At 43.5% G+C, this 11,817-nt stretch overlaps 1 protein-coding gene across 3 annotated transcripts; it reads right to left on the minus strand.

The window, feature by feature from the left end:
• Positions 1-492: 492 nt before the first annotated feature.
• Positions 493-8,886, minus strand: dusp10 (dual specificity phosphatase 10). 3 transcript variants are annotated; one of them, XM_069717101.1, is made up of 4 exons: positions 8,642-8,886; positions 6,781-7,610; positions 1,620-1,988; positions 493-805 (listed from the first exon to the last, which is right to left on the minus strand). In XM_069717101.1, exons 2-4 carry the CDS (start codon positions 7,562-7,564, stop codon positions 540-542), a joined length of 1,419 nt encoding a protein of 472 aa, XP_069573202.1. In that variant the 5' UTR covers positions 7,565-7,610; positions 8,642-8,886; the 3' UTR covers positions 493-539. The 3 variants fall into 3 exon arrangements, with proteins under 3 accessions (XP_069573202.1, XP_069573203.1, XP_069573204.1); XM_069717102.1 differs by having other exon boundaries at positions 8,625-8,886; XM_069717103.1 differs by lacking the exon at positions 8,642-8,886 and adding an exon at positions 8,061-8,254.
• Between the last annotated feature and the right edge of the window lie 2,931 nt (positions 8,887-11,817).

The following is an 11,817-nucleotide window of genomic DNA, read 5'->3' on the forward strand; positions in this document are numbered from 1 at the left end:
CCCCTGTATAAAAATAGAACAACAACATTAACACACCAAACAAGTCCTAATCTTTTTTTTTTTTTTTTTTTTTTTTTGACAGGCACTGCCGTGGCCAACCCCGCCTGAGTCTGCAAACAGAAACTTTATGCCACAGTGTGAGCTTTAAGAGTTTCTCTTGTCAGTAACTGCCTCGAAGCACAGAGAATATCTTTTCTAAACTGATTTTCTTCTCCCTCGTGTGCGCTCCTCTGCGGTCACAAATGGAAAGCTTCCCACTGACTGCTTCTTTCCTCTTTATCTCTCTAACTCGTCTTCTCCTCCGGGACTTTGGCCAGGTCCAAACAGTAGGGATTTTTTTTTTTTTGGCATTTCTGTTCACCACTGACCCAGAGCTTTGGCACTCTAGAGAGTCCAAGATGAGCATGAGGAGATTCAAGAAGAAAGAATAGAGTGGCTCTCTTTCACACTCCAAACCGGCTCACAGAGCAGCCAGTCTCTGTTGAAAAAAAAAACAGCGAGAGCGAGTACAAGTGTGAGCACCGGGTCGAGGGGCTCGTTTAGACAACGGTCTCCACACCAATCAGCTTTGGTGTGAGGATTCGTGGCGTTATTCCGTTGTTGAGGTCCTCCTCAAACTCCAGCAGCTGGCCCATGAAGTTGAGGTTTGGGGAGATGATGGGCCTCCTGGTTTTGACAAACTTGTAGGCGTCTGTCATGGTCATCCAGGTGTGCTTCATCAGGTAGGCGATCACGATGGTGGCTGAACGAGACACGCCTGCCTGGCAGTGGATCAGAAGGCCCATACCTGCTTGGTGTGCTTCCTCTGCAGAAAGGAACATGGAAACGGTTCAATAATAAAAGCTTTGTTCCACATGAGGAAGTTCAATCATCAAACATGATAAGATATCAAAACTTCCTTTGTGACCAGACATCTATCTAGGGCTGGTAATCGAATTTCAGTATTATTATTATTTTTTTTTAATATATATCAACCAATATGAATCTGTGGTATCGAGTACTAGAAACTGTCATTTACCAAAAGCACTGAATAAGTGGTCAGATTCGAGGTATGTTCTACTCAATATTACCTGTTATCCAGAGCTTTGCCCAAATGTTAAAAAAAAATACAATGTAAACTGAACAAAAGTAAAATAGCTTCTTTTTTATTTAACTAACTAAAATGTTAGAAATTTAGATTTTTTTTTTTTTTTTTTTTTTTTGGGGGGGGTGTGTTTGCATTCCTTAAAGTAGGGTATTCAAATTTTAAAATAATACCCTGCCTTTTGTCTATATATTTTCTATCAATGTCTTACATAATTATGTTCAGTATTACAGCATTCTGTCAACATACAAATCTAATTAACAAACAGAACAACATATCAACATTTTAGCAATTTAAAATCTTCAGTTCAACAAAGTTGAGTTTTTCTGATTGTAGAAAGACTCGTAAACAATATCCAATTTTTGCACCCAGAACAAATATTCACATAAAACAATCTGCTTACAGCTCAGTGCAACCGGCAGAGACAAGTCTCAGATACACATTTCTTTGTCTGTAAAGGTCACAAGGCAGAAAGTTGTCTTTACACGTCTGCAGTGTAAACTTCTAACGCAAAGCTAAGTGGTAGTTTCCATACCGATGAATTCAAACGCCTCTTCAAAGTACTGGCGCAGGTTCTGCTTGTTGCTGTCGGTTGCAGGCAGGCGTTTGTAGATGAAGAGGCCCGTCTCGTAGTGGTAGAGCGGCAGGTGGGTGGTCACATTTAGGATGTAGCCAATGTTCAGGCGCTGCAGCAAGTGGATGTCCTGAGCGTCGGGCTCGTTCCCCAGATAAAGGAAGGGCAGGATTGGCGTCAGCTCTGCGTTCTCTATGTCCGGGGTGGAGGGCAGGGAGTGAGGTAGAGGCCCCGTCAGGCCGGCAGCTGCGCCCGGGTCCAAGCCCTCGTGAAGGTGCAGTGAGTGCTCGCACAGGTTTTCGTGGCTCTGTCTGAAGCAGCTAAGGCCTCCTGAGAATACAAAAGCAAGACTGCGATATGAGGTCAAAAGAAATACAGTCCTACACTTTGTGTTTGGTTGACCAGTTAAAAAAAAAGACTCAAACTGTTAAAATGTCCTTATTTATTGAATTTTTCTACCCATCCCCCCCTTTCTAAATTCAAACTGGACCTTTTTGTTCTCAGTGGACAGAACATTGAATCTAACGCAGCCCGAGTTAAAGGTTCAATTCCCACTGGAGCCCTCTTGGCTAAAAATACACGCACTCATGCCTTTTGACCACCAAATGGAACATGTTACGTCTGAGCAGGAACATTAAGGTTTGCATCTGTGTCTGAGAAAAACAACGACAACCGGCTTTAAAGAGCTTTGACGCCCTAAAACTTTGCAGAAACCATCAATCCCCTGACAACACTGTTCCGTTTGGTCCTGATTTAAATGCCTCAATTTGGATATTGAGTCAGTATGGAGGGATCGGCACTGTCTGTCCTAATCAACCTGTCGTAAGGCAGTTTCTACTTGCTCGTGTAGGTGCATCGGTTCACCTGTTGATCTGCAGGTAAACGGACGTAGTAAACGTTAAACGAACTTCTTCACTGGACATCCGCACTTCTCCAAATAACTGGTTTGCACCTGTTTGAATGCCGTCAGCCAAAGTTTCCCCTCAGCACTCGAGCCGTGGGGAGTGGTCAGAGTATCAGTTCATGTATTGTTCACAGTGCGAGAGCTGACATCATGCCATGCGAGGTCATCGCACAGCCTCACAACTTCCCCGTGGTGGGCAGCAGGTGGGAATCTCCTGTCAACTGTCAGACAGTGTTTTCATCATGAAACAGTGCGATTGTTAACCATTAACAAAGACAAAGCCCAAATGGCTTGTCATGGCAATAATTACGCTTTGTTTAAATAAAAGAAAGGGGAGTATTCACAGGATCTGTGACACCAAACTCGACGAGACTTTAGGGGGGAATTTCCACTGTAAATTATTATTGTGCTTTCATTTCCAGATTTTGAGCTAAAACAGATCTGTATTCAAAACATTTTCTGAAACAAATTTTTGGAGACCTTCAGATCCGTCTGGCTTTATCAGACTAAACAACATAACATTCATAATAACATGTCTTTTTCATAATCCAACATCTTTATCGCACATGGAATTTGTCAACTAATCAAAAATGTCCTAAAATTTGCCAACATTTAAAGATGCATTAACTGATTTTTTTTTTGGCAGCAGAAGCAAGCTGTAAACACAACATGTACATATGATTCTATTGTAGAATTGTTGTTATTAAACAGCCGTTTATTTACCGATCTAGGAGTCATGTTTCTGGAAACCTGATGACTGTCGGCCCAAAAGTCCGTCTTCTTTTAGCTCTGTTTTTGGTCTCCACCAGATCCACAGTGAAACATCCGGCTCTTTAGCTGCTAAATGCTCCAACTCGATGCCAACTTTGTCCGTACTTGCAAAATAATTGTAATTCTTTACCCACATCACAGCCACTCACAAGCTTTTTATGATGCACTTCACTCCTTATGATTCACCACATTTGGAACTGTAGTCTGAACAAAACTGTTTTGTTTTTGTTTTTGTTTTTTAGGCAAATTGACATCGTTAAGTTTTAAAACTGCACTGATACATAGTATTGTAAAAACTCTGGCTCTACGTTTCCTTCTAGCTCTACAAAGCATTTTAGCTTCTTTTAGCACGTTGATTTGTTTTTACGATCAGCCGTTTTGTTGTTTTGGTTCGCTCTGGCTGATGTTTTCAGCCTTGTTTCCAGTCGCAGCAGAAAGCCACTTTCAGCAGTGTCCAGTTCAGCATGTCCACAGCACAGGGCAGACAAATGCAATTAGCAACTAGCTTATAAACATACTGGACAACATTTAGCAGCTGAAGAGAAAACTGCATCCATGAGGAGGTGGTGGAGACCAATTGGAAGCTGAAAGGAAAGTATATTTTTACTGACATTCATCAGGTGGCCACAAACATGATATACTGGATGTATAATGAGGCAAATGTTTTCCTACAAGTGAACCATAACAACTTACTAAGATAGTAATATTTAATATTTACTTTTGGCCAAGAAATCTGCAGATTTAACAAGTCTGATGAGTGTACCATGTTTTTTGTACACAATTCCATCACAAATGTTTTATATGTCCCGAGCAACAATTTCAAATACACCCCGCTCACTAGTGTACAAGGTTATGTAATGCAGACACTTTTTTTTAACTCCCTCAAATTTCTCTTTGGCACAACTGCAGTTTCTTCTCATTTAATCACATCCAGGACATGGTCCAACGCTACACCCCAGCCCATTCACTCCGCTCCTCCTCCTCCTCCTCCTCCTCCTCTACATCCAGGACATGGTCCAACGCTACACCCCAGCCCATTCACTCCGCTCCTTCTCCTTCTCCTCCTCCTCCTCTACATCCAGGACATGGTCCAACCTTACACCCCAGCCCATTCACTCCGCTCCTCCTCCTCCTCCTCCTCCTCCTCTACATCCAGGACATGGTCCAACCTTACACCCCAGCCCATTCACTCCGCTCCTTCTCCTTCTCCTTCTCCTCCTCCTCTACATCCAGGACATGGTCCAACCTTACACCCCAGCCCATTCACTCCGCTCCTTCTCCTCCTCCTCCTCCTCTACATCCAGGACATGGTCCAACCCTACACCCCAGCCCATTCACTCTGCTCCTCCTCCTAAATGGTAGAATGATCTCCCCACTGACATCAGGACAGCAGAAACTCTGAACATCTTCCACCACAAACTAAAAGCACACCTCCACCTCCTTCACCTTGAACAGTAGAACTTTAGTATCTTCAAATAGAACTTACTGATAGAACTTTGCAGTTTGGCTTTCTGGAAGAAATTGTATTTTCTTGATTCGTTGAAATGAACTTATTGTAAGTAGCTTTGGATAAAAGAGTCAGATAAATGTAATGTGATGTAATGTGAGGTAATGTAATGTAATGTAATGTAATCACCCAACATGCTCACACTAATATACTACCAATATACTAGCACTAAGTTAAAATCTGCATTTTATATTTGGAAACCAACATAATTTGGTGAGCACACGCAAACAGTTTAGAAGCTAAGCTACACGGTGAACGGCATAAACCTATTTTGGCTCAAGCTGAACCAGCATCTTTTCATTCCGGTCAAATTCCTCTGAAAAATAACACTTTTCATAGTAAACTGAGAACGGCAGCGTCTCCAGAAGCAGCACATTGCTGTGAGATGAAATCTGTCGAGTGTGACCGTCTGTCATTATCTCTGACTGAACTCACAAAGGAAAACATGAGAAGTGCCTCTATCACTTTCATTAACCACTGGCTCAGTTCCTGTTTAGAAACTACCGCTTCTGCCTCCAAAGGCCTCTCACACCACAGACCTGCTGTTTCCAGCACTTGTACCAAAACTTTCCGACACTACACGCATGTCGTTTATGGCAATGCTGCCGGATTAAATGTAACATATTAACCGCTCTTAACTGCAGCAAGGCAGAGAGGGAAGACTGTGTGTATCACACTACGGCCATATTTACTATAAATCACAACTGAGATGTGCTAGTAACTGACTAAATAATGAAGTATGAGTAAAATATTCAGCCGTCTTCATACATGCATGTTCCAGAAATGTCACTATTACTACTTCTTGTAAAAATAATAAATTTCTACCTAGTTAGAAAGTTAATATTTTACAGAAGTGAATCAGCACTACATTAAAAGGCAATTAAATTAGATTGAAATAAAATATCGGCCACTAAAGTGAGCATCTAAACAAGAAGGCTGTATTCAAAAATATAAATGCAAAAAAACAAGCCAAAGTAGATAAAAGTGAGGCTGAGACATTTGATCCTCTCGGCAGAGAGGACAGTTTGCATTTTGCAAGAATTAAACTGGGGGGAAAAAGAGCAACACAGTCTGCCTGTTCCTCCCATTGAGGCGAGCTTCAGACAGACACCGAAGCAGGATGAGAGACCGGAGAGGAGCCTTGTCCATCAAAGTACACAGGGAGGACTCAAGGGAGGGGAGAGGAGGACAAGAAGAGGAAGAAGAGGAAGAAGAAGAGGAGAACAGACAAGGAGAGAGGAGATCAAGGTGCTGTGATCTTACAGCTAGACAGCGACTGGGAGGCATTCAAAAAAACACTCCCAGCCCCCCAGCCCCTCAGCCCCCCAGCCCCTCAGCCCCCCAGCCCCTCAGCCCCCCAGCCCCTCAGCCCCCAACGCGACATGCTGCTCAGCTTCAAACACACCAACCAAAGATAGAAAAAATGGCAGCGAGCCAGGGACCGCTATCTCAACAGGCTGCTTTATTTACCAACAGCTGCTTCTCACTCGCTGCTAAATGCCCAACGTGTGTCATATAGAAAGCTGCTAAAGAGGGAGTGCATATGTTGATGTATGTGGGTGATGCAGATGGAGTGTGCAGAGGTTTGCTTGTAGATGTAAAAACTGTTGTGTTGTAATTGCTGTGATGCCTCGGTGCAGAGCTCACAGGTGGATAAAACTTCAGCTCCTGTGTGGACCAGAACAGTGAGGGTAGAAGTTGAATAGGTTTTACACACTACCACAGTAGTTTCTATCAGTTTTTATTGCCTCCAGGCTTCTACTGCTGCTAAATCGGACATTGCTTTCAGATGTCTGAAGTGATTTAGTCGCTCCAGAGTCAAACTAAAGCCTGTGAAATTATGTTTTCTATCCCTGTTTATAAAGGAAAGCCTCCTCTCCTTTTTCAGTCATCCCTCTGCCTGCATCCCCCAAACTTTGATATGCTTACTTAAGTGTTACCTTTGAGGATGATGGGGTCCTTGCCCTCCCTCCTCAGCGATTCCAGCACCACGTGCAGAGGCTGTGAGGTCGTCATCCGGTTGGGCTCCGCGGTGCTCTCGTCGTAAACCACAATCTCTTTGGAGAAGATGCCCTTAAAAGAGTCCTTTCCCTGGCGGCAGGAGATGAGGTCCAGCACAGTGATCTTGCCCTGCTGCAGCCGCCGCCGGCTGATCTTGTCGGAGCAGTTGATGTGCACGGCCCCCCGGATGTGGCTCTTGTTGTACTCCATGAAGGGCCGGCAGTCGATGATGACCGGCACGGGCCCTACGGGGTGACCCATCGGGCAGCAGGTCATCCGCTTGGCCAGATCATTGGGGTGGATGACCCTCACGGTGTTGACGGCCTTTGGCGTGCCCGGGGTGAGACTGGGGGCGCTTAATGCTTCATGGTTGCTGACCATAGAGGTTTGGGGCCCAGCATAGCTGAGGTTGGGGCTGCTGGCGCTCACCTGGCTGTGGCTGAGGCTCTGGCTGTCCTTCTCATAGGTAGTCACAGAGCAGCAGCTGGCACTGCTGCATCCACACGACAACGAGCGCGTGGAGCCCTTGGATGAGGGCATATACGTCACAAGATTGGCCGTCGCCCGGATCTTCACCACGGTGGTGCTGATGACGGACTTGCTGCTGCTGCTGGTGGTGATGGAGTCCAGGTAGCTGGTGTCCAGGCGCAGTTGGAGTTCCTGAGGTCGGATCGGCCTTGGCAGCGCCACCACAATTCTGTCGTCAAGAGGAGATGGAGGCATGGGGAGGCCGAGGGCTGGACGTTTTTGGAGAACTCAACAAGCCGCTCTGTGTATAAAACAAAACAAGGAAATATTTGTAAAATCTTTCTTTACATGAAGTCTGGCTCAGATCAAGGCTGCGAGTGAACAAGCAGAGAGCACGCAGGTTGACCTCTCCTCTGTTTGATCAACATGCAAACTAGAAGGCTGCTGAAGCCAAATATTAGTAGTGTCAACACCTGCAGGGCGACACCCAAGTTGGTGGGAAAAATGTAGGTGTGACAGACTGGCCACTAATAATAAACAGTCAAATCATGAGAGAGGCTCCAGCAGCCACATCACTTTGACAGTAATTGAGATGAATCAGCTCTCCAGATACTGAACATGTGTGTGATGCTGAATTTTTCATCCCAACTCTTGTCTGTCTGATCCAAAGCTTTTATAACAACAGAGTGAGCGAGAGAGAGAAAAAAGATCAAATACTGCATCAACGCTGCGCCGCAGTTTTGTCTTTCACCCAAATGGAAAGTCGGGGTACAAAAAAAAAAAAAGAGAGGGGTGGCAATTCCTTTTGATCAGAAGCCCGAGCATTTTAAAAGCGTGTCATCCTGGCATATTATGTAAAGACACCCGCCGAGCTTTGCCTGTCCCGTCCATTGGCGTCCTTTTAGCACGGTGCAGGTTCAGAAGAAGCAGAAATCATTCATGGCCAAATTCATTGAAGAAACCGGCATGAGAACGTGCCGAGAATGTGATATGGCTTTCAGGATCAGATGAGCTGCAGACTGAAGGAAATCCAGTTTCACACCACCATGAATTATAGAAATAAATAAAAAATAAAAAATACGCGGTGGTTGATTTTTAAGGCAGGGGTTGTAACTTTGTCGCAATGATGAAATGAAGCACAATAAAAAAATAAAATCAGTGATAAAACACGCTCTAAAAATAAGAATATAGTAATAATAAAAGACTCAAAAGGGCTGCAGTAATTTGATATTCCTCTTCATTCATTATAGAGTCGCTTAAATGTCTATGACTATGCATTTCAACATCAACTTGTGCCACTAATTCCCCAACTTGCCTTGTATTAGTGCTTACCGGTGAGTGTCGCGGTTGACTGTAGACGGATTTATAATCTCCGCTCGCTGACAGCGTTGCCTCCATTCACTCCGTCCCAGTGTTGTGGATCGGCAACATTTTTTTGTTGGTACTTTTAGCTCTGCTCCCCAGAAATCATACTGAAGGAAGTCTGCAGCCTACAGAAGTCGCGCAGCGGGATTGACGCGAGCCGGAGCCAATACGCGACCTCATGAATATTAAACGCGCTCCTGCTCGTACAGTGAGGTCCGGCCCCGCGCGGGGAGGGATTTCAGCCGAGCCGCCTGCCTCTGGCTGGGGGGGGGGGGGGGGGGCAGGTTGTCGCTTGAACGGCCTTCAGTCCCACGTATGAGCAGGGATGATGTCACTGGCAGCCAATCAAAAGTCTCTCCAGGAGGCTCGAGGAAGAAGGCACGGTGCCTTCACGTGCTGCTCGTAAGCTCTTAACGCACAGTAAAATGGAGCCTAATTGGAGTAGGTTATAACAGAGCAACTTTGTCCTGCAGTGGCAGAAGAAAGTAAAGTAAATGCAGCTTAGACTTTCAGATCGTGCCTGAAATAGTGGGACCACATGAATTTGAAATTAACTAGCCAACAGAAAGGCAGGCATGGAAATTAATTTTCTGAGATTTAAACTATGCACTGACTCAAGTGCTTACTGTGTTTACAGACTGACTGGCGAGAAACATTTCTACACTTTTTGTTTGATTCAATTCTCAGAGACAGAGATATCTGACAATACTGTTATTGCCAATTGGGACAGGACAAGTCAAAGTAATTGGAGTGCAGATATTAATAATAAAGTGGCAGATGGCTCATTTCTATACACCAATCAGCCATAACATTAAGCTGACAGGTGAAGCATTAACTATAATACAACATCAGCCCAGCAATAAATACGCCCTCAACATGTTCAGTTGTTGTTCAATATGATTGTGAGAGAAGTGGTGATTTGTTTTAATGGTCATTTAGGAGTCTGTACTTTGTGGTACTATTGAACTGCAGAGAGGTGTTCCTAATATTTTGCCCCTCCGCTTTAAATGAATGGGGTTGACAAATTATTCGGAGGACACCTCAGTATAACCCAGTGCCTTTCAACAACACCTTAGATTACAGCCTCAGAAATGACCTCTGAAATAAATGAACACCTCTCTTGAAGATTAGACTCCTCATGAAAGAAGGATTTATTGCTGTTGTTCTTCACTTCACCTGTCAGTGATTTTAATGGTATATGTAGCTGCTGACTCGCTGTTGCTCTGGGATGGCTTTAAGCTGCCATTACCCTTTGGAACCCCCCCCCCCACACACACACACACACACACACACACACACACACACACACACACACACACACACACACACACACACACACACATTAATCTACCAACGCTGGTTTGGAAGGACAGTTTCCGACACGTTCTATAACTTTACAAAACCATCCGATTCGCACTGAGCTTGGCTAACTGTATATACATATATAATATGTATAATAATCATGTATATACAGTATAACTGTGTGGAGGTGATAAAGGAACCAAACATATTATGTATAATTCCTCGCACAATTATTTCTGCCACTTTTCATGTGAACAACCAGGTACAACTCGAAGAATGTCTTCCAGGAGAGACCGTCTGAAGATGTACATTTCTAAACAATGTTTGTGTCCGTCAGCTCTCGGTGACGCTTTACAAGAAACACTTGATTCCCGCCGTGGTCAGTCAACACGCTGTGAGCTGTTTGTTTTCTTGTAACTGCCCTACAGTGGACACTGGATTGAAGCCAGCACCTGTGTGCTCTTGCACTATGAACTGTAGTGCTGCACGTTCTTCATCATCATTTTCTCAGTAGTGTTACGGGGTCTGCTGGTGCTCTAATGTCGAGCTTCTTCTTCGGAGAGCTGCAGCTTCCTCCGTATATATGTCCTGCTATGGACACGACGTTTGATCAATGAGTTGCATTTTGGTTGACTCATGAGCAGAGACGTTGACCGTCTCCAATGACTCCTTTAACCCTTCGGCTGTTATATTTGGCCTATTTTTTTTTTTTACCTCACTGAGCATTCTGCGTTATGAACGTCATCCTAGCTGGCTGCCCACTTCGAGGGGAAGTAGCTACAGCAGTACATCATCTCCTTTCATAGACAGCTTGTCGGACTATGAACTGATCAATATTTGAACACTTTATCATTACTGTGAATCCTTTCCAGTTTTATCCAAATCAATAATTCTTTATCAGAAGTCTTATAAGACCTCTTGACTCCAGTTGGCTGCTTTTGTTGATGTCATTGGCCTCGAGGTGCACATACGTTTCCAACCCACATTGTCAATGTTTGTATAATGTATCAATATGAACAAGAACAATCTGAACAAAATAATACCTCCAGTGTAGCTACAATAGCTTTGAAGTAGTTTATCTTTTTATTGCCTTTGTTTATATATATATATATAAATATATATATATATATATATATATATTTCTTCAACCACACCTTTTTGATCATCTTTTTCTGGATGGATTATTTAAAGGCCTGCTGAGCTCGCCTGCACCTTGATGAACAATCAACCACTGCTAAATTTTAAGTTTCCCCCGATAGTGTTTCTCTGGGTTTTTGACCATCTAACATCGAACAAGTTACAGTTACCACTTCAATCACATGTGAAGAGTGTATCATACCGTCCGAGTCACAAGTTTTGGCATCACTCATAAGTACGGAGTTTATAATATCTACAGAAACAGATGCAAGTGAACCATTTTCCTGCAATCTGAATATTTGATGAAATTTCACAATATTCAACAACAACAACAAAATGTTCTCATATTGAAACTGAAAAACATGCAGACATAAAATTTAAGTTTGACACAATTATTGGTGTCTTTAAATTTAAATTATTTCCTAAAACACTGCATAAGGCTTGTAATGTTCTCAAAAAGTTTCACAGTAATAAAACCGTTAAGAAGCATCCCAGATTTGGAGATAAGATGAAACTGAAGATGAAGTCTGTGATTGTCGGTGCAAATCGTGGAAAAAGTGAGCATTTTACCACGAAATGTGTTACCCAGTGAAAACTTGGTTTGAGGCGAAGGTCTTGTGTCTTTCAGCAGGATGATGACCTAAAGCACACATTCAGCAGCACAAAGCAGCAACTGAAAAGAAAAAGATGGACTGTTTTAAACT

This window comes from Brachyistius frenatus, unplaced genomic scaffold (assembly GCF_029030835.1).
Source record: "Brachyistius frenatus isolate BFR_SWC_R1_liver_20210118 unplaced genomic scaffold, ASM2903083v1 Contig_169, whole genome shotgun sequence".
NCBI lineage: Eukaryota > Metazoa > Chordata > Actinopteri > Embiotocidae > Brachyistius > Brachyistius frenatus.